General features: G+C 43.3%; 1 protein-coding gene across 1 annotated transcript in view; it reads right to left on the reverse strand.

Annotated features, from left to right (window-relative positions):
* Nucleotides 1–3,475: 3,475 nt before the first annotated feature.
* ENTPD1 (ectonucleoside triphosphate diphosphohydrolase 1) overlaps nt 3,476–23,532 on the reverse strand; it is a 117,191-nt gene continuing 97,134 nt past the window's right edge. The window contains exons 5-10 of the mRNA XM_056532774.1: nt 22,082–22,241; nt 19,469–19,684; nt 16,036–16,296; nt 10,845–10,958; nt 10,619–10,756; nt 3,476–6,947 (exon numbers count right to left, since the gene is read on the reverse strand). Coding sequence (XP_056388749.1) covers nt 6,741–6,947; nt 10,619–10,756; nt 10,845–10,958; nt 16,036–16,296; nt 19,469–19,684; nt 22,082–22,241 — 1,096 coding nt within the window. The 3' untranslated portion in view covers nt 3,476–6,740. The remainder of the gene's footprint in view (nt 6,948–10,618; nt 10,757–10,844; nt 10,959–16,035; nt 16,297–19,468; nt 19,685–22,081; nt 22,242–23,532) is intronic.

Genomic DNA, 23,532 nt, shown 5'->3' on the forward strand with positions numbered 1-23,532 from the left:
ACCTCTGTCCATGTCAGGAACTGTCCAGAGCAGAAGAGGTTTGCTATGGGCATTTGCTCCTGCTCTGGACAGTTCCTGACATGAACAGAGGTGTCAGCAGAGAGCACTGTGGTCAGATAAAAAAAAAAACTACACAACTTCCTCTGGAGCATTCAGAGGATGTGTGCCCCGATACAAATTATGGCACAACCAAATCATTGCCAATGATTTGGTTGTGCCATAATTTGTATCGGGGCACACATCTGCGCCGTTTTGGGGGTTTACAATTTTGACGCAGTGCATGATGTTTCCCTAATGTGTATGGACTGGTGGATAATGATCATTTAAGGAAATCTTAGCTCCAGGTTTTATGTATGATGGTAACTGTTACGTGGTTAGTCATGTGACTAGCACTATGTGTATTTTAAGCTGGTCTATGTGATTGTTTGTCAGTCTACGATTAAGCACATTTATGTGCGAAACGCGTCAGATGTCCTACCTTGTACTGCGACATCTTCAATAAAGTAATGCAAGCTTTTATCTGCAACCATCCTGATGCCGGACCTCGTCTTTGTTCTTATATATATACATATATATATATATATATATATATATATATATATATATATATATATATATTTGTTCTTTACATTTTCACACCATGACAAAGGCAGTGTAAACTTTGTGGCAGAAATTTTACCCCTTGAAAAATGCTGTATAACCTGGACTAAATTTGACAATGCACCCACATTTGCGCACATTTTTGCTTTTTTTATGTCAACTCCTCTGAAAATGCAGTGTGTCTTTTGTACGCTTTTTGCCGATTTGCACACAAAGCTCGGTAAAAACTGGCACAAAAATCACACATAGTTTTGAATATGTCCCCCGATGTATATTAGAAAGTTGTAAAACTTTTCTTTTTATGTAGTGATTAAAGAGTTAACACGATAGGCACTTCTTCTCTTTGCCAGTGTTTCCCAAGCAGTGTGCCTCCAGCTGTTGCAAAACTACAACTCTCAGCATGCCCGGACAGCCAAAGGCTGTCCGGGCAAGCTCAGAGTTGTAGTTTTGCAACAGCTGGAGGCACCCTGGTTTGGAAACACTGACTTAAGGTAAGAGGTGTTTGTCAATTAAATTCAATAATATAGTGGACTGTACAGTTACTGTACCTTTAAGAAAGAGAGAAGTTGCAGTGAGATGATGAAACGTGGTAGTTCCGTATCAGCGCTCACCATCTTCGGCGATTACAGCTGCCAGAGATGCACAACACGTATAATTACAAGAGCGATGTTTACAGCCGGTGACTTACAAGCCGTGATTAAAACTTCTCCCGTTCAGAGACAGAAAATCTAGATTGGTTCCGCAGTAGAAGACTGAAAAACATTCATTACAGCAGAACATCAAAACAGATCAATAATGACTTAAAGGGGACCTGATGGAAGCCTTAAAGGTGTGCGGTGCAAAAGACAACAATGCGCTGAATCAGCAGATATAACCAGGCTGAGGTGGGGTTAAAAAGGATATCTTATCCTGGAACACTCCATTGATGACTTTGCACTTTACTTTGAGATATCACCAGCAATCTTTGGACAATCCAGCTCCTCATCCTGTGATATCACAAGCCATCCTAAGACAATCCAGCTTCTGACCATGTGACATCACTAGACAGCATTAAACAATCCAGCTCCTACCATGACATCACTAGCTATCCTTAGACAATCCAGCTCCTACCATGACATCACTAGCTATCCTTAGACAATCCAGCTCCTACCATGACATCACTAGCTATCCTTAGACAATCCAGCTCCTTTTGTGACATCACTAGCTATCCCTAGACAATCCAGCTCCTACCATGACATCACTAGCTATCCCTAGACAATCCAGCTCCTACCATGACATCACTAGCTATCCTTAGACAATCCAGCTCCTACCATGACATCACTAGCTATCCTTAGACAATCCAGCTCCTTTTGTGACATCACTAGCTATCCCTAGACAATCCAGCTCCTACCATGACATCACTAGCTATCCTTACACAATCCAGCTCCTTCTGTGACATCACTAGACAGCATTAGACGATCCAGCTCCTTCCATGACATTCCTAGCTATCCTTACACAATCCAGCTCCTCACCCTGTGACATCACTAGACAGCATTGAACGATCCAGCTCCTTCTGTGACATCCCGAGCTATCCCTAGACAATCCAGCTCCTACCATGACATCACTAGCTATCCTTAGACAATCAAGCTCCTTCCGTGACATCACTAGCTATCCCTAGACAATCCAGCTCCTTCTGTGACATCACTAGCTATCCCTAGACAATCCAGCTCCTCCCCCTGTGACATCACTAGACAGCATTAGACGATCCAGCTCCCCACTCTGTAACATCACTAGACTTCCATAGACGATCCAGCTCCTCACCCTGTAATATTACTAGCCATTCTTAGACAGTCCAGCTTCTCACCCTCTGACATCACTGGACTTCCCCAGATGACTCTGCCCTTCTCTGTGACATCACTAACCTCCCCCAGGTAACCCTGATCTCCGATCTATGACATCACCAGTCCTTCCCAGATAACCCTGTTGATCCTTTTCTGAAATCACTAGCCCAACCCAGATAACCCTGTTCCTCACTATACCCGAGATAACTTCAGTCAGTGACATCACCAGTGCAAATATACCATGAAATGCCGTTTTTTTGGACCTGTTTGCAGTTCAACTCACTAGTTGTCAGTTCACATAAAACCTGCGATATAGCATAAATTATTTTAACATGAATATATATGACCTTAAGTGGCAAGAATCCAGTTTTTCATGGATAAGTCCAATGAACTGGACAACAAGAGGGGTGTGTCTTATGCCAACTCTCGTTGTCCAGTTCATTGGACTGATCCATGATACTGCCCAATGCAGGCACCGATCAATTTGAAACCTATTATCTGCCCCACAAATGATTTTTGAATCGTTCATGTGGTCCTTACACAGGATGATGTGTGATCCACGAATGAGGATTATTTAATTTAAAAAATTGCCGTTTCTCAACCAAGTGTCAAAGAGGTGGAGTCCAGCTATTCAAGTGCCACAGCCTGGCAGCATGCCTCCTTACCCACCCTCACCTTTCAGCCCCACCTTGACTGATGTACAGGGCTCTGTATGTTAATTACTGAGGGGCAGGGAGTCCATGGCGAGACATGCCAGAATTTGGCACTTGACTCTGCCTACTTGACACAAAAGGCAAATTTAATGTTTGGCAACCACCATCAGCTTCCTGAAAGGTACAGTTTGCTTTTATACCCTTACAGTTATCCAACAGTATCTGCAGCTCTTAGTGGCCAACAGAGCTTACAGATACTCTATGACATGTCAATACGTTGCGATCTGTTGGCTGAGACGTGTAATAGGACCCTTAGTTTGTGAACACAGCAAACAATAGCCTGAGACCAATCGTTTGGGCAGTACATTAATACATATAAATAAAGGAATAAAAAACTAAGAAACCTGATATGTTTATTTTATGTCATATAGAACTACATACATTTTATAAAGTACATAAAACACTCAATTGTTGTTGTTGTTTTTTTTAGAATAATTTCTCTTTCAAATTTCTCCCAGACCAGACATAGCTGCAACCACTGCTACTACATGTATAGGGTATGACTTTGTCCTACTGGACCGCGGGCACTGCCCTCTACTGTGCCACCATGCTTACCAGGAATGTCACTGTCAGTGTGCAATATACTTTATAAGGGTGTATATTCTTGCAAAGCCAGGCTCACATGCAATGCCCACCATAACCAGTGTATTCCAATGGTTACATCAGACCATTGGCTGTGTATTATAGCGGACATCTTTTAGGCTGGTGTATTCATATATATATAACATAATTTGCCAAAAGTTGATGAAAAATAGATGTTAGTGCTAATTATGTTTCTTACATTAGATCCACTGAATCCTTTCATTATTGGACCTACATAAACAAATATATGGTCAGACAACGGTCTGATAGAGATGTCATATGCAGGGATAGAGGCAGAGTGCATGTTAAAACGCTGGAGGAGATAAACAGATTGACATAGGAAAAAGATTTAGTACCGTGTTTTCCAAACAGTGTGCCTCCAGCTGTTGCAAAACTACAACTCCCAGTAGGCCTGGACAGCCGAAGGCAGCGTATTGCCAGCCGCAGCGATGTCCAGCCTCGGCCGGTGATAGACTGAGTGCACTGTCATGTTAGGAGCCCGGGCCCCACCTTCTTCCTGCTGCCCGGACTCCTTACATGACGTTAAGCCTATCGCCTATCACCGGCCGAGGCGGGACATCGCTGCAGCCAGCGATACGCTGCCTCCACTGTGATGTCTAGAGCCTAAGAAGCCAGAAGCCTGCAGTACTGAAGGAATGAGATGCCGATATCTCCACAATAGAGGAATTTAGGAAGGTGAGTTAAAGTTATTTTTTTATGTTTTTGCAGCCTGGGCACAGGGGGACTTAAAAAATTTATGCCACAATTCTCCTTTAGAGCGTACCTGTCATAGTGCCAATAAAAAAAAAAAATATGTTACTCAGTACCTAATCCTGATCATGTACATAAAATTGTTATGTGTCTAGGACCTATATATCCCTAACAAATAGCATTTATATCTTGCTCACTTGCTTTGTATTCTTGCCTGCTGGAGGGGGCGTGTCCATCTTTCTCGCTCACTGTGGATGACTCATCTGCTGGGAGTCTGGGAGCAGCCTGGCAGTCTGAAATCTCTGCTCAGTAGTTTTTATGCATACATTTCCTGTTCCTAGTAAAGCTGGATGCTGATCAACATAGCTGTCACTATGTGTGTCATTCAGCTTTCACAGACCCCTGAATGTCTGACCAGCTTCTTTGTCATTCAGTAGTCAGAGAAAGCTTTGGCTGTTCAAGCAAGCTGGGAGTTGTAGTTTTGCATTGCAACAGCTGGAGCTGCAGTATTTATAAAGCACTGTGTTAGAGCAGTGTTGCCTTTAGCTGTTGCAAAACCACATTTCCCAGCATGCCCACACATCCTTTGTCTGTAGTTTTGCAAGAGCTGGAGGCACACAGCTGGAGAATATACAGCTCTAAAACAAAGAGTTTTACAAAGATTGTACCCCCAATAGGAACAGCTGAAGGCTGCAGTTGTGCAATAGTGATCTCCTATACTGGATACCAACACACTTTACGGCCGGTATTCAGTATGCTGCAAAATACAGAGTAGTCTGTCTGCATAAAGATAGATGACCCCTAGTGGCGGCTATTTTCATTTTTCATTTTTTAGTAAAATTGACATTCTTTTAAAATAAATTTATATTTAAAAAAGTTCTTATCAGTAGTACTACAAAATATAAAAGATTTTCATAATGACAGTGCCTCTTTAATTCACTAGTTTTACTGAACCTTTTTCCCACAAAACTTCCTTCTGCTCAGCTCCTCTTGCGCTATAACATGCTGAACGCAAGTTGGACTGCAGTTTCAATGTAAAACGTTATCTTCAACTCTGCTACATGCTCTGATTTTGATGAGATGAATGCTCACCTCTTAACACCATGTGACTTTAGAGCTTAATTTACTACTGATCAACTTCAGGGTATACTTGTAAATCAGTTGGAGTTCAATTTTACTCATACAGAGCTCCAAATACCCTGCATTGAAATAGTTAAATAAAGAATTCTAGCCACTACAAAAGAAAGCTTAGGAGTATACTGCAAACAGTTTTATTATTTAGTTCAATGTATGCAGTTAGCTCCTAGGCTCCCCCTAGTGTTGGCTAAAGGCAGCCAGCATAATTTGACTTTATGTCTACTCTGTAATTAAGAAATTAATCAACACAGAATTTGGGACATTTTATGTGTTTTCTGTAGTAAGAAGAGGTGAACACACACACACACACACACACACAACAAATGTTCAAAAACAAAGCTAGGAATGTGTTGACCCTTGGTCAGACGGATGATAAAACTTTCTTAAGGGGATTTCTACAAAAAATACTCATCTCACTCAATGTGAAAAATATTTCTCGCACTAAAAGACACAGTGTCTGGTCAAGCATTCACACAACAGTGCCATTTGAAGTTTTTGCTGCATTTATATATAAACATAATGGGGGAGATATATCAAAACCTGCCCAGAGGAAAAGTTTCTGAGTTTCCCATAGCAACCAATCAGATCGCTTCTTTCATTTTTTACAGGCCTCTTTGAAAATTAAAGAAGCGATCTGATTGGTTGCTATGGGCCACTCAGCCACTTTTCCTCTGGACAGGTTTTGATATATCTTCCTCAATGTGTTGGGAGTACGCAATATCAATTCTATGGCTTTCTTGACAAGGACAAGGGAATGCAATCTATTATAAATGACAAGGGCTTATAAAAATACAGTAATAGACCTAGTTATATGATGTCACCTGAGATCATTTTTTTTTTTATAGTTCTGAACGTAAGATCCATTGGTACGTTCATAGAATTTTTTTTTATTTTTTTTTAGTCCAGTCTACTCACAGTCTTCCATCATGTTCCTCTTGAAAAAATAATCTTAGTTAAAAGCTTCATAAATATGAAGTTGATAAAATATTCCATTCAAGAACAATAGTTGTGCTCCAAGCATGGCTTGTATGGTCCCACAATGTAAGAAAAGGCTCAATGTCCCCTTCTTGTCTTAGCTGATCCGGTCTGCAAAGTCACCATATGAATCCATGGCAAGGCAAATCCACGGAGCAGCTCTTCAGTCCCATCTCGTAATTGATCAATTTTAAGATGTCTATTAAATGATGCCCTTCTGTAGACACTTTGGCTTCCGGAAACATAGCCAGCAAGTCAAAAGGATGAATAGTAAGAAAACTGAGAAAAAGGCCATGATTCCAATATAACCCTCATGAGACAGCGGAGGGGAAAGAGGAAGCTCTGATGGGATCATATTGGTTAAATTGAGCATGTATCCCAGTGTCCATCCAGCGTCACTGCCCTGGATCTGTAGAAGGGGAAGAGAAAAAGGATTGGTAGTGTGTATGAAGGCAAAATGACAGACTGGTAGATCAACAGACATAATTGTAGAGCTGGGTGGTATGACCAAAAATGTGTATCACGGTATTTTTGTAACTTATGGCGGTTCCACAGTATATAACGGTATTTATTTCACCCCCTCCAAGTGATGTGACCCGCCAGTGCTGATCTGCTCCCCCGAACAGTGGGCTTAGCCTATCATCTGCCGGGGCGGGACATCGCTCCGGCCGGTGATAGGCTGACGGCTTTCAGACATTCCCGTCCCCAGCGTAAGGCCGACGTAGGTAAGTTAAAGTGTATTTTGTTTATCTTTTGCAGCCCGGGCATAGGGATACAACGTACAGCAGTGGTCCGCAGATTGGAGACCACTGGCGTACAGTATAGAGTTCCGGCACCGGTGGCCCGCAACAAAGAGGAGGAGGGCAGTGCTTGCGGGTGACATATGTGAGTAGTAACCAGCTGGGCTGATAATTAATTGGGGGGGAGCAGAACAGCAATGGCGGGTAACATGATTTGGGGGGGGGGTGGGAAGCAGAACGGCGCTGGCGGGTAACATGATTTGGGGAAGCGGGGAGCAGAATAGTGCTGGCAGGTGACATGTGAGTAGTTCCCCGATGTGGGGACAACGCAGCGGGCTGATAATTCATTCATTCCAAGGGGGAGGGGCCAAACCGGTATTGAGGTATGGGGAAAAATTCATATCGTGCAGCACAAAAATTTCAGTATTCGGTATGAACCGGTATACCGCCCAGCCATACATAATTGGGTCCAAAAGTGTTATTCTGGAACCAACTAGCCTCTGTACAACCCTAAATTGGGATTGAAACAAAAGTTACCAAGATGTGATCGAAGTGATGACGTTTAGTTTTAATGCAAGAGGACTAACAAAAATTTTGCAACAATTTTTGAGGAATTTTACATAGTCCATCCATTTCCCCAGGCTAAAAGTAAGTGAACAAAGTAAAATCTGTGTATAGACACTTGTTTCAGATTCGGGTGGTTTTTTCCTAGATATGTTCTACATGGGGAGAGGGAGAAAACCAAGAGGTTTCAAAATGCTGTTCTCTTCCTCGCGGCCCCATGCACTTTACACGAGTGGTCACCAAACAGTGACTTAACCGGTGGTTTGCATCTCAAGATATTGGTATCCCTCAGGGGAGATTTATAAAAAAAAACTTTGCAGAGGATATTAGAGATGAGCGAACTTACAGTAAATTCGACTTGTCACGAACTTCTCGGCTCGGCAGTTGATGACTTTTCCTGCATAAATTAGTTCAGCCTTCAGGTGCTCCGGTGGGCTGGAAAAGGTGGATACATTCCTAGGAAAGAGTCTCCTAGGACTGTATCCACCTTTTCCAGCCCACCGGAGCACCGGAAAGCTGAACTAATTTATGCAGGAAAAGTCATCAACTGCCGAGCCGAGAAGTTTGTGACGAATCAAATTTACTGTAAGTTCGCTCATCTCTAGAGGATATGTTGACCAGTTGCCCATAGCAACCAATAAGATCGCTTCTTTCATTTTTAAAAAGGCCTCTGGAAAATGAAAGAAGTGATATGATTGTCAGCTTTCCCTATGCAAAAGTTTTGATAAATCTCCCCCATTGTGTTTATATTCCGAATGTGTCTCTTCATTGTAGACTTTTGTGGTGAGGGTGTGATGCAGGGCAGATGGAATTACCCTGGGGCAGATGGCATTAACCCCTTTTGTTCGTGACGCCAGGGCGTGGTCTATCCTCAAAACCACCCGAAGGAATACTGCTGGATCCTGGGCTAGACACAGGGGCAAATTGTCACTCCAACGTCAAGTTACGGAACAACGGTAGCTTTACTGAGTCAGACAGTTGTAACAGTCTATACAGCTTGGCTAGGCCCACGGATGTGACCAGTGACTTCAGAGACCTTAGAGCTTGCGGGGACTTATAATGGACTTGGACAATTTGGATGCAGGCCACGCTGACTTGAGACAGGATGACTTGGACTGACTTGACTATAACAGACTATGACTGACTTCACCCCTTCTGTAGCTTGCCAGGCTTTGACTTGACCTGTGGGGCAATAGACTTAAGAATCTGTGGCTGCTTGACTGACTTTAGGCCTCCTCCAGACACACACCTAGGACTTGACCTCACTGCAACTCAGCTAAGCAGAAAGAGAGTAAGCGAGTGAGCTAGCTCCACCCAGGGCTTATATGGTGGAGACTAGGAGGGGTCCCATAGGTCACCCTTAGGTCACATGGTCACTGATACCTCACTGGGTTACAATCACATGACAACTGTTTAATCACATGACAACAGCTCTTAAAGGTATAACACATTTTATGTACATTATACTGCATAACATAGGCATAGGGAGTAGGTAGAACACAAGTCCAGGGGTCACTGTATGGAGGCTGCCGGACAGGGGTGCAACTCCTGTACTGGGCCACCACTACTGTGATCATCTGCTTTAGTTGTGTTCAGTGCTCCAGGCCTTCTGGCTTTTCTGAAGGGTCCTCCTCCTGGGCACTTGCTATAGTGGCACATTATAAGACCAGAGTACAAGGTGTCATTACACTCCCCTCCCTGTCTTCTGGATAGGGCTGTCAATAGTTTTGCTCAAAACTGCTGATACATTTCCTTTAACTAAAGACCTTTTATCTCCTTAATGTGTCATAAATGAGGTGACAGGTCACCCCCAAAACATGTAACTGCTTATCGGTCAAATTGTACAATGACGTTTGCTGAATCAGTCATGTGACTCACCCTGATGAAGCAGCTTTCCACATACCGAAGACTAAACTGAACGCAAAAGCACCCACAAACAAGCAGCAAGTGACGGGAGAAAAGGCCGAGCAAAGCATCTCAAGAGGAAGCTTGGCATTGTGTTATGTGCACTGGTTCCAGTCTTCAGACAGGTATCAATAATAATTCATATATTTACAATCATGTTGCTTGAGTCTTTTGGAAATTGGGGGGGAAATTGTAAATATGGCTGTAATTCCTAAATGCTGAATGCAATATTTTTTAAAGCACTTGAATTAAAGCTGAACGCCTACACTTCAACCACATATTGATGGCTTTGTGGTCATGTGTTGAGGCAAAATAATGTAAATTGTGTCACTCTATAAATGTATTCATAGATATATATCATCCAACAAGTAGAAAAGAGTACGCTTGCACTCACCGTCCTCGTAGCAAGTAGGTTCACGGGTCCTCCGTGCGGCAGCAAGACATTAGATGCGAGCGCTCCGAGGCTAACAGCCGTTTTCGCACACAGCCGTGTGCTTCTTCCGGCCTCCTAGGAGGCCGGAAGAAGCACACGGCTGTGTGCGAAAACAGCTGTTAGCCTCTGAGCGCTCGGATCTAATGTCTCCCTGCTATATGGAGGACCAATGAATCTACTTGCTACGAGGATGGTGAGTGCAAGCGTACTCTTTTCTACTTATTGGATTCTAGCTTTGTTTCTTTTACGACCTAGCACCCCGTCAGTATCTCATTTTCAGCTATGGCCACTGGACATTACTGGGAACTGTTGCACTATTAGCTGTCCAGGTGCGCTCTCTAGTGACTGTGCCCTCTGTTTTTTCTTTTCTTTTTGTGTAGATTGATATCATCTTTGTAAAAGATAGATAGATTAGATCACAGCATAGAATATCCTTACCTTGCCTAAGAATGTAATCTCTTGCCAACTGCTGGAATTAAAGCCGTAACCGAGTTCAAGAAGAGTTAGGATATAAACTCCAGAAAAACAATATTCACTTAGATATTTTTCTTTGACTTTTCCTGAATCTCTTTTTACCTTATGAAAAGAAAAGAAAAAACAATTTACAAAAAAGACTATTAAGCCCATGTTCCCACCATACTAACGGTAATAGTAAGAGACTTGCCTCACTCCAAGGTTTAGAGCAATGTTTCTCCACAGTCTCCTTCACTGTGTCCAAAGAGAACTTCTCCTTGCTTAATTTTAAAAAGTCCATAACAAAAAAGAAAGCAGAGAATGCCTGTAAGAAGGAATGACACATAGTAGATAAGAAGCAACACACATGTGTATTATATGGCTGTTTATAACAGATGGCATCATACTTGGTGGCCGGGGACTGGGGTCTAGTTCCCTGGATTACCAGGGATTCCATTCTATTACACTGGTTGACCAAGGACCGGATGATATAACACTAGGTCACTAGGGACCGGATGATATAACACTAGGTCACTAGGGACCGGATGATATAACACTAGGTCACTAGGGACTGGATGATATAACACTAGGTCACTAGGGACCGGATGATATAACACTAGGTCACTAGGGACCGGATAATATAACACTAGGTCACTAGGGACTGGATAATATAACACTAGGTTACCAAGGACTGGATGATATTACACTGGGTGACCAAGGACCGGATGATATAACACTAGGTCACTAGGGACCGGATGATATAACACTAGGTCACTAGGGACCGGATGATATAACACTAGGTCACTAGGGACTGGATGATATAACACTAGGTCACTAGGGACCGGATGATATAACACTAGGTCACTAGGGACCGGATGATATAACACTAGGTCACTAGGGACTGGATAATATAACACTAGGTTACCAAGGACTGGATGATATTACACTGGGTGATCAAGGACTGGATGACATAACACTAGGTCACTAGGGACCATATAACACTAGGTTACTAGGGACTGTATGATATAACACTAGAGTACTAGGGACTGTATTATATAACACTAGGTCACTAGGGACTGTATGATATACCACTAGGTTACTAGGGACTGTATGATATAACACTAGGTCACTAGGGACCATATAACACTAGGTCCCTAGGGACTGGATGATATAACACTAGGTCACCAGAGACTGGATGATATAACACTAGGTCACTAGGGACAATATAACACTAGGTCCCTAGGGACTGGATGATATAACACTAGGTCACCAGAGACTGGATGATATAACACTAGGTCACTAGGGACCGGATGATATAACACTAGGTCACTAGGGACCAGATTATATAACACTAGGTCACTAGGGACTGGATGATATCACACTAGGTCACTAGGGACTGGATAATATAACACTAGGTCACTAGGGACTGGATAATATAACACTAGGTTACCAAGGACTGGATGATATTACACTGGGTGACCAAGGACTGGATGACATAACACTAGGTCACTAGGGACCATATAACACTAGGTCACTAGGGACTGTATGATATAACACTAGAGTACTAGGGACTGTATTATATAACACTAGGTCACTAGGGACTGTATGATATAACACTAGGTCACTAGGGACCATATAAGACTAGGTCACTAGGGACTGGATGATATAACACTAGGTCACTAGGGACCATATAACACTAGGTCACTAGGGACTGGATGATATAACACTAGGTCACTAGGGACTGGATGATATAACACTGGGTCACCAGGGACAGGTTGCTATCACACTGGGTGAACTGGACCGTAGTTCACTGGGTCAGCAGGGATAAGGTTCTATCATGACTGAATTAGACCTCTGTGGTTTACCAAGAAATGAGTGCTATCATACTGGGTCACTAGGACTATATGCATTGACACAATGTCATTAAAACTTGCTGCTACCATATTGGATGACCGTGGACTGGATCCTTGCCAAGGCCCGTCGCTACTGGACAGGCAAACCAAGCAATTCATTGGGGCCCCGAGCTGGCCCTGGGGCCCCAAGCAGAGTCGGTGCTTGTCCTGCCGGGCCATCCTCCTGCCCCTATCCCGGTTCAGCAGCTCGCCCTGTTGGCTGGCCGGGCCAGCAGTGCGAGAGCCTGGAGCGGGACGGGAGGCAGAGATTAAAGCCCCTCCTGTCCTGTAACATGATGGAGCGGGAGCTGTCAGCTGTCCCGCTCCACCATTCCCTCACCTTTCTCACACGCTGCTCCGTTCACGTAGTGTGAGCCGCGGGGACACCATCCACGGCAGGCCGGCGCAATGACGTCACACCATCGCGCCCGCGCCCGGAGATCACGTCCCCGCGGCTCACACTGCAAGAACGGAGCAGAGTGTGAGAAAGGTGAGAGCTGCTCGGGCACTATGGTACAGGGGATTATATATGAGGGGCACAGGACATGGAGCATTATATGTGGGGGCACAGGACAGGGGGTATTATATATGAGGGGCACATGACAGAGGGGCATTATATGTGAGGGACACATGACAGGACCCCCCCTCCTGTCATGTGCCCATATAATACCCCCTGTCATGTGCCCCTAATGCCCCCTTGTCATGTGCCCCTCACATATAATGCCCACCTGACATGCGCCCCTAATGCCTCCTGACATGTGCCCCTCACTTATAAAAACCCCTGTCCTGTGCCCCTCACATATAATGCCCCATGTCATGTGCCCCTCATGTATAATGCCCCCTGAGGGGGCAGGACAGGGTTATATGTGAGGGGAACATGACGGGGGCATTATATGTGAGGGGCAGAGGACCTAGGGCATTATATGTGGGGGGCACAGGCCAGGGGGTATTATATATGAGGGGCACAGCACAGGGGGGCATTATATGTGAGGAGCACATGACAGGGGTTATTATGAGTGAGGGACACATGTCAGAGGGGCATTATATGTGGGGGCACAGGACAGGGGGTATTATATATGAGGGCCACATGATAGGGGGGCATTATATGTGAGGAGCACATGACAGGCCCCCCCTGACATGTGCCCCTGACTTATAATGCCCCCCCTGTCATGTGCCCCTTACATATAATGCCCCCCTGACATGTGCCCCTCACTTATAATAACCCCTGTCCTGTGCTACTCACATATAATGCCCCATGTCCTGTGCCCCTCACGTATAATGCCCCCTGAGGGGGCAGGACAGGGGGCATTATATGTGAGGGGAACATGATGGGGGCATTATATGTGAGGGGCACAGGACATAGGGCATTATATGTGGGGGGCACAGGACAGTGGGTATTATATATGAGGGACACAGCACAGGGGGGCTTTATATGTGAGGGGCACATGGCAGGGGTTATTATAAGTGAGGGGCACATGTCAGGGTGGCATTGTATGTGGGGGGCACAGGACAGGGGGTATTATATATGAGGGGCACATGATATGGGGGCATTATATGTGAGGGGCACATGACAGGGCCCCCCCCTGTCATGTGCCCATATAATGCCCCCCTGTCATGTGCCCCTGACTTATAATGCCCCCCTGCCATGTGCCCCTGACTTGTCATGTGCCCCTTACATATAATGCCCCCCTGACATGTGCCCCTCACTTATTATAACTCCTGTCCTGTGCCCCTCACATATAATGCCCCCTGTGGGGAGGGGGCGGCCTCCATGTCTATTTTGCTTGGGGGCCCCAAATACCTTCAAATGGCCCTGTCCTTGCCCATTGGGTCACCAAGTTTCTGAATTCTATCATTGCTAGGGACTGGATAATACAACACTGGATCACCATGGAGTAAATGTCATAACACTGGACCATCAGGGACTGGATGATATAACACTGGACTACCAGGGAGTAAATGTCTTAACACTTGACCACCAGGGATTGAATGATATAACACTGGAACACCAGAGAGTAAATTTTATAACACTGAACCACCAGGGACTGGGTATTTAACACTGGAACACCACGGAGTAAACATAATACTGGACCACTAGGGACTGGATGATACAGCACTAGTACTTTAGGGAGTGAATATTACAAGAATGGACCACCAGGGACTGGATGTTATAACACTGGACCACCAAGGACTGAATTTTATAACGCTGGATCACCAGGATATTATAAAACTTGACAACAAGGAACTCAATGCCTTCATATTGGGTTATTCCAATATGCTATGGAGAATCAATAGGTTATGTCACTTCTGTAGTCCCTAGGTCTTTTTAGTGACAAACAGTAAACTATTTGATTGATGAGTTCCATGTGATCGTGTATCTGTGCAGAAATATGGAAGGATAAGTACATAGTGACATATGGGGTCTCTGTGGTAGGTAGTGAGGACATTGTGGCCGTCACTATATTAGTCTGCCATATGTGGAGGATTTGTGGCTGGCTGATGTGAAGTAACTGTGACTGACTATGTTATGGGGCACTGTGGTTTGCAATAAAAAAAAAAACAAGCACTATGGCTGGAGGTGTTCTGGAGTACTAAGCATTCTCATGGCTAACAGTCTTATGGGGGGAGAGGGAGGGGTCTGTAGTGAGTACACTGGCAAAAGCTGGTAAATTTTGGAGGCACTACATGTGTGTGTATATATATATATATATATATATATAGTGTCCCAGCACTGCCCTGTGGGCTGCGGATTTCCTCAGGCAGACCTGCGGCACAGGTGTCGGGCCCACACATCTATGTGTGTTATACATTTAAGAGCAGAGGAGCAGTGTAAGCCATGTGACCCTGCCTGCCCAATGGGAACCCCTAAATTGTGAGGTATATAGTGTATTGGGGGAGGAGTTACCCCAGTTGAGTCTGAGCACTAGTGTGGTAAATAAGTGAAGTGGTGTGTGGAGAAGCTCTGAGGGAAGTCCAAGAACAAATCTCTTCTCAATCCTATCCAGCCATTTTGCAAGTGATCCCCCGTACAGTGGAAAGTCAAACCCTGGCAGAGAAAGTTGTCGGACCTTGTCAGAACCCGAGCCAGTCTGAAGAATCCTCAGTCTCATATCAAGTCAGTTTTAATTCAGTGGGTGAAAAGCACCATAAGTCCCAGCAAGGCAACAGGGCTCCCAACGGGTTACACTGCATCCCTCCACTCTGCTCCATACTATTTGCATGTAATAATATCTGCACCCTGCTCAGTAACAGGCAGTTATCCGTAACCCCACGTCGGTGTGTTCCTTTACTCCCCGTGTCTGCAGAAGCTGTCTCCAACCTTGGTCCGTGTTTAGGCTAATGGTGCCCTGGCGTCACAAAGTGATCAGGTGTTCCTTGCACCCCTGTGTCACCACATACATATATATATATATATATATATATATATATATATATATATAATATACCGCCGAACCAAGGGTCAACACACACAAAACATGCATCAATAAATATGAAATAAGATAAACTCACTGCAAATTTCCCTTGTAAAACTGGCTGGAAAATGCCATTGAATGAACATCTGGAGTAGCTACAATGGGATATGTTGAAGATCTGCAGGACATTTTGCTTGCATAGTTTGTAATCCCCCGTCCCCTCGATTCGAAAGTTTGGCGGTGCTGTTGACGACCTCCGATCAGACACGCAGGGGCTGTTGAAAAGATCAGTTGTGCTAAAATTCCTTGTATATCCTGAGTTAAAGCAGGGATCCAACAGGGAGAAATTCTGTATGTTCTGTAACGGAGAACGTAGAGATGTTCAAAGACACATATGATGAATTCAGATATACATTCTGCAGCTTTATAGATCAATAGCACCTAGAGACTGCTATGAGGCCCTTGTGTATTTTTCCTTGTGTACTATATCCCAACAATTTAAGGGCCCCATTACACGGGGTGATTATCGGACGAACAGTGTAATAGGCGATGTGCGCCCGGCGTATTAGCAAGATCAGCACTTGTTTAGCAAGCCTATTACAAGGCTCGACTATCGTCCGGGGAGGGCCAAACCAACTTTAGTTCATGTGGCCCTCCCCGCATGATAGTCAAGTCTTAGTTTATCAGTTTATGTACATGAGTGACCCATCTCATACGGTCCTTTGTTTATCAATTTATGTACATGAGTGGCCCATCTCATAGGGCCCTTAGTTTATCAGCTTATCTACATGAATGGCCCATCTCATAGGGCGCTTAGTTTATCAGCTTATCTACATGAGTGACCCATCTCATGGGGCCCTTAGTTTATCAGCTTATCTACATGAATGGCCCATCTCATGGGGCCTTTAGTTTATCAGCTTATCTACACGAGTGGCCCATCTCATGGGGCCCTTAGTTTATCAGCTTATCTACATGAGTGGCCCATCTCATGGGGCCTTTAGTTTATCAGCTTATCTACACGAGTGGCCCATCTCATGGGGCCCTTAGTTTATCAGCTTATCTCCATGAGTGGCCCATCTCATGGGGCCTTTAGTTTATTAGCTTATCTCCATGAGAACTAATGGATTGGGCATTTAAAATGGTAGAATTGTTACGGTAGAATTGGCAAGAAAATACAAAACATTTACATACAGATATACATTGTTTATGCATATGTAAATTCTCAGTTTAGCAGACACCCTTCCTCCAGGGCCACATACATGGCAAATCTGACCCTGGTTACATTGCATCTTCACAATCTTGTGGAGCCTAAAGTAGTCAACTCAGTAGATGTGTCAGCAAAGCTTATTTATGGCACACCACCCGAATTTATTCAGGAAACCATTTCCACCATGGTGATAAAATAAATAAAAGTATGAGGGACATTCAAAAGGTTTCCACACTTTTATATATTGGTTGGAAACAGTGAAGACTGGATAGAAGGGAAAAAAAAGTATGAGGGATATTCAAAAAGTTTTGGCAATTTTATATTTTTGTTGGAAACGGTGAAGGCGCGATAAGAGGAATAAAAGTACAAGGGACATTCGAAAAGTTTCAGCATTTTTAATTTTTTGGGGGTAAAACGGTAAGGGCGGGATAGAATAGATAAAAATATGGGAGACTTTTAAAAAGTCCCCCCCCCCCCCCTTTAGATTTTCTTTGGAAACAGTGAAGGTGGAACGAGAGTAGTAATTGGTTGAGTCTTGGCATGTCATGTGATTAGTTTTGTCTGGCAAGCCAACTATGTAGAAAAGTTTTTTTTACAAAATTTCTTTTGAAATATACAAATTTTTTCATGCCCTCATATTACCTCCCCTTTCCGCTATAAATATATTACAATACTGTATCTATTCCTGCACCACGGCCAGTACCAAACTATATTTAAACATAGAATATTTCAATAAATGACAAACTCTTCAACATAACGTGATCCGTAATGACTAAATAAATAACACTCAAAATTTACTGTTCATTGAGAGGCGACAGTAAAGCACAATAGGCTTTATTTAACCACCCCATACTTCATCTGATAGCGGCTTAAAATTTAGTTATATATATAATCATCACAACTTTACAAATTGCTGGTGCGAAAAGTTTCAGAAGCAAAGCAAAAAAAAATTTCAAATCGCAGAGCAATTTGTGGAAACAATTACCAAAACTAAAATACTCCGCAACTATTTGAAGCAAGTGATATAATAACCCAGAGTCTAGGATGAGAGGAAAGGGGAACAATAAAAAAACTGTTTAATTGGCGCCATTGTGCAGCTGGCAGGAAAAAGATGGCTGAGCTAGGGTGGAAAATTATGTTTTTTCAGCATCAATTGTGGGGTAGAAGAACATTCCCAAAGCAGATGAACACTCGGCTACGAGATATATTTTAGTCTGCTCAACCCTGGTATTGAATCCAACATTTTGAGAAATGACTTATATGTCTTGTGTATATCATTTTAGTTTATTACATTTTAGTATGTGGAAGAGAAAATATATACTTATTATTTTTCTAAATAGTGTTATTTATTATTTTTATTATTATTATGAATGAAAACTTTCCCCAAGGGTGGCCTTATTGGAGACACAAACTTTTTACCAGTATAAATCAGTATAAACAGCGCAATGATGAATGTGATTTAGAGTAACTGAATTGAAGTTAATGGACGGAAAATTGTCCATAGACTTAGGCTATGTTCACACGGCAGAATGTCCACCTGAAAAAATTTCCAGGTGGACATTCCAAAGGCTCGGCAGAACATACCGGCACTAGGACCGCTAGGAGATGATCCATCTCTACAGACAGCAATGCATTTTCATTAGGATTCCACAGGAAGAATTGACATGTCAGTTCTTTCTGTTGAGGCCAGAATTTACGAATCTGGACATTCCGTTGTGTGCACAGTGCAGCAGAATCCCATTGAAAACATGGACTGGCAATCTACATGTTCCGCCGGACCGCTTGTAAATGCGTCGCCTTCATAGACAATTGCCAAAAGGCCAGAATTGGGATTTTCCGCCATGTGCAATTTTATGTATTGTCTGTTTTGTATTGTCTGTTATGTTTGTCTAGTGCCACTAGATGGCTCTATAGCGGAGAGGTTCTGAAATAGGATAACAATGTCAGTTTTGTTTATCTTGTTTGTCACACATGTAAAAAAAACTCTTTGATTCCTTGTTTAGTCTCCATTCTCTTTTACCAGTAAAAGTCATGAACCAGTTGTTGTTGTATTGTATTAATTATCAACAATAATAAAGTACAAGACATAAGATGCACAGTACAGCAGAATCCCATTGAAAGCAATAGGACTCTGCTGCAACTAAATTTCCCAGTGGAATTGGTTCTGCTTGGGTATTCTATTGTTTGAATATGTCCTCAGGGAGCAGAAGAAGTAACACACAAGTGCATAATCAGACTATCCTGATCAGTAAATATGCCTCAGATATTGTCCAAATTCATTTGATCTCCCATAGACGACATAATGTTCCAGACTCAGACTTACCACCATAGTATTAGCCAGCTGCAGACGGAGGGCCTGGTCTTTTCCATAACATAGAAAACTGTGTGTATAGACGTTGTAGCTTCTGCCATATAATCGGAAGTGCAAGGAATTATCTTTTGATTCAATGTGTTCACTGGACTCAAAGGTTATCTGTGTTGAGGCTCCTCCGAGATCTAGAGCACCTGATGTTCCTAATGATTTAGAATATGGCCATGCCTAATAGAATAAAAAGTACATTTTTAGAAATATATATTTTTTCCTTTCTACAAGAATAAAAACAAATGTAACTACTGACAGCTACTGATACCTAAAATGCGTGGTCATTTAGTATTAAAGGGGTACTCCGCTGCTCAACGTTTGGAATAAACTGTTCCGAACGCTGGAGCCGGGAGCACATGACGTCATAGCCCTGCCCCCTCATGACGTCACGCCCCACCCCATCAATGCAAGTCTATGGGAGGGGGCGTGTCACGCCCCCTCCCATAGACTTGCATTGAGGGGGCGGGGTGGGACGTGATGTCATGAGGGGGCAGGGCTATGACGTCACAAGCTCCCAGCGCCGGCTCCAGCGTTTGGAACAGCTTGTTCCAAACGCTGAGCAGCGGAGTACCCCTTTAAGTATTTAAAATATTTAAAGCGTACCTGTCAGATCCCACAAAAAACAACAACTTTATATGTTACTCGGTGCCTAATCCTGACTATGTACATCTAATTTTTATGCCTCTGTCACCTATATACATCTTTTCATTAGCTCACAATGTTGGAAATCCTCTCAGGGGAAGGGGGCGTGTCCCTACCTTGTGGTGATGGGAGTTGATTGGTGAATCTGCTCATGCAGTCTTGTCCATGAGTCATCTCTTGTCTCATGACTCATGGACAAGCTGGATGCTGCTGCAGGACTGGTAAGAGTCCCAGTAGGGGACCCCTAGTGGTGGGATTTTCAGGGGCCGTGTTCTTTATTAAATAATAATAAAAATTAAAGAGTCTTTAATTTTCATTAATAACAACATATAAAAAGTTTTCGGATCTGATAGTGCCCATTTAAAGCTTTTCTTTTTCTGGATCAAAACTGCAGGATGTCAGGCTGAAGTACATGTCTTCTTTTGGCTTTACAAACGATAGCAATCTCTTCAATATTGCCATTCTATAGCAATTAGGATGTATTTTTTACCATTTAAGGCCAAAAATGAATTTAAAAAAATATAATTTTTTTTTATTTTTTTTTAAAGGGCTCAACATTAAATTTTACAGCCATAACAACTACAGCTGTATATCTAATATCTGTTTTAACAAACAACTGTTTCCCAAACAGCTGATTTCAATGATGACAATAAAGTCACATGTAAAACATCTGTATTTCTTTTTTGGTGAGGATATAAATAAAAAAAAAACATACAAATTTGTCCCCACATGATTCATATTTTACAGAAGGGTAATTGACTTATTCTTTTTTTACAATTTTATTTTTATGTTTACTTTGTATCTATTTTTCATATGAATGTTCTCCCAAGTAAATAGAACTGCTGTACACTGCCCTATAATGTTATACTATGTTCACACAGGTTTATTCTTTACACTAGAGGGATATATTGGGTGTGTTTCATAACGTATACCTCCAATGTATGTATAGTCATATGGTGACATATATCAGCCAGTATGGTATACTTTTTGTGTGGTTCTCTATATAGGAAAGGCAGGTTTCTACACTTCCCTATACAGTATGAAAAGGAGGTATGCCACTGAAAACCACCCCAACAGAGGCCATATGATTAGTGTTGAGCGGCATAGGCCATATTCGAATTCGCGAATATTCGCGAATATATGGACGAATATTCGTCATATATTCGCGAATATTCGCATATTCGTTATATTTTCGTTTTATTTTCGCGTATGCGAAAATACGCGCATGCGAAAATTATCATATGTGGAAATTCGCATATGCGAATATTAGCATATGCTAATTTTCGCATATGCGAATTTTCGCACGCCAGTCTCACACAGTAGTATTACAGCCTTCTTTACACCACACAAGCTGGAAGCAGAGAGGGGTGATCACTGTGATGTGTACTGTGAAGAAAAAAAAAAAAAAAAAAAAACGAATATTCGTAATTACGAATATATAGCGCGAAATTCGCGAAATTCGCGAATTCGCGAATATGCGATATTCGCGAATAATATTCGAATTGCGAATATTCGCGAGCAACACTACATATGATCTTCCAATAGCCTCTGTCATGTCAATGGAAGTCTCTGGCTATGGCTGGAATATGCGGTGAGAACGTGCTCTGTGGATTTGTTGAACATGAACACATTTTTAAAGCTAAGGCTTACAAGGTACAGGGACACTTCATGCCTAGTGCTTGATACGGGGAACAAATGAACACCAAAGAGATAATTCCTGTGTTGTGAACTATCCCCTTAGGTCCGATATACCACAGGAACACTCCATGCACAACTAACACACATGCCCAGTGTTGGCTAGGAAGGGGGGAGCATCTCATAAAAATTCAAACATCAACGAGAGGACCAGTGTCATGCTCCCCCCCTTCAGACCCTGCAATATGCTTGAAATAGTAGGCTCCTTTAAATAAAATAAAAAATGCTTCCACTAACATGAATAAAGTTTCCTAGAAGATAGTTAATAGTGATCCAACCATAGGCTCCCTCTTCTTGTCCTGAAATGATTCTGGCACCTTGAAAATCAAAGATAGAAGATCGCAACGTATTCTCCACTGACGACAGAACCTCATCGGCCACCACCGGGTTAGTATGCCTACAGTAGAAGAACGTTATTAGTAAATAGTCAACGCATTAATAACATGTACTGGCAGAGAATAAGTTATGCTGACAGCCTTGGAGAGACTATATATATTAGGGCTGGGCGGTATACCGGTTCATACCGAATACCGAAATTTTTGTGCTGCACGAGTTTTTCCCCATACTGCAATACCGGTTGAGCCCCTCCCCCTTGGGAATGAATTATCAGCCCAGCGCTGCTCTGATGCTCTGTCCCCACATCGGGGAACTAATCATATTTGACCCACGAGCGCTGTTCTGCTCCCCCCAAATCATGTTACCCTCCAGCACTGTTCTGCTCCCCCCAAATCATGTTACCCTCCAGCGCTGTTCTGCTCCCCCCAAATCATATTACCCTCCAGCACTGTTCTGCTCCCCCCCCCAAATCATGTTACCCTCCAGCGCTGTTCTGCTCCCCCCAAATCATGTTACCCTCCAGCGCTGTTCTGCTCCCCCCAAATCATGTTACCCTCCAGCGCTGTTCTGCTCCTCCCAAATCATGTTACCCGCCAGCGCTGTTCTGCTCCCCCGCAATTAATTATCAGCCCAGCGGGGTACTACTCACATATGTCACCCGCAAGCACATCCCTCCTCCTCTTTGCCGGCTTCTTACATGACAGTGGGCACAGCCTATCACTGGCCGGGGTGGGACATCGCTGCGGCCGGTGATAGGCTGACGGCTGTCCGACGTTCCAGTCCCCAGCGTAAGGCCGACGTAGGTAAGTTAAAGTTTATTTTGTTCATCTTTTGCAGCCCGGGCATTGGGATACAGCGTACAGCAGTGGTCTCCAAGCTTCAGACCTCCAGATGTTACAAAATTACAACTGCCAGCATGCCCGGACAGCCATTGGCTGTCCGGGCATGCTGGGAGTTGTAGTTTTGCAACATCTGGAGGTCCGTAGGATGGAGAACACTGGCGTACAGTATAGAGTTCCAGCGCAGGCGGCCCGCGACAAAGAGGAGGAGGACAGTGCTTGCGGGTGACATATGTGAGTAGTACCCCGCTGGGATGATAATTAATTGGGGGGGGGGAGCAGAAAAGCGCTGGTGGGTAACATGATTTGGGGGGGGTGGGAGCAGAACAGCGCTGGCGGGTAACATGATTTGGGGGGGGGGGGGTTAAAGAAATACTGTTATATACCGTGGAACCGCCATAAGCTACAAAAATACAGTGACACACATATTTGGTCATACCGCCCAGCCCTAATATATATATATATATATGTATATATATATATATATATATATATATATATATATATATATAT

Source organism: Hyla sarda, chromosome 7, assembly GCF_029499605.1.
Source record: "Hyla sarda isolate aHylSar1 chromosome 7, aHylSar1.hap1, whole genome shotgun sequence".
Lineage (NCBI taxonomy): Eukaryota > Metazoa > Chordata > Amphibia > Anura > Hylidae > Hyla > Hyla sarda.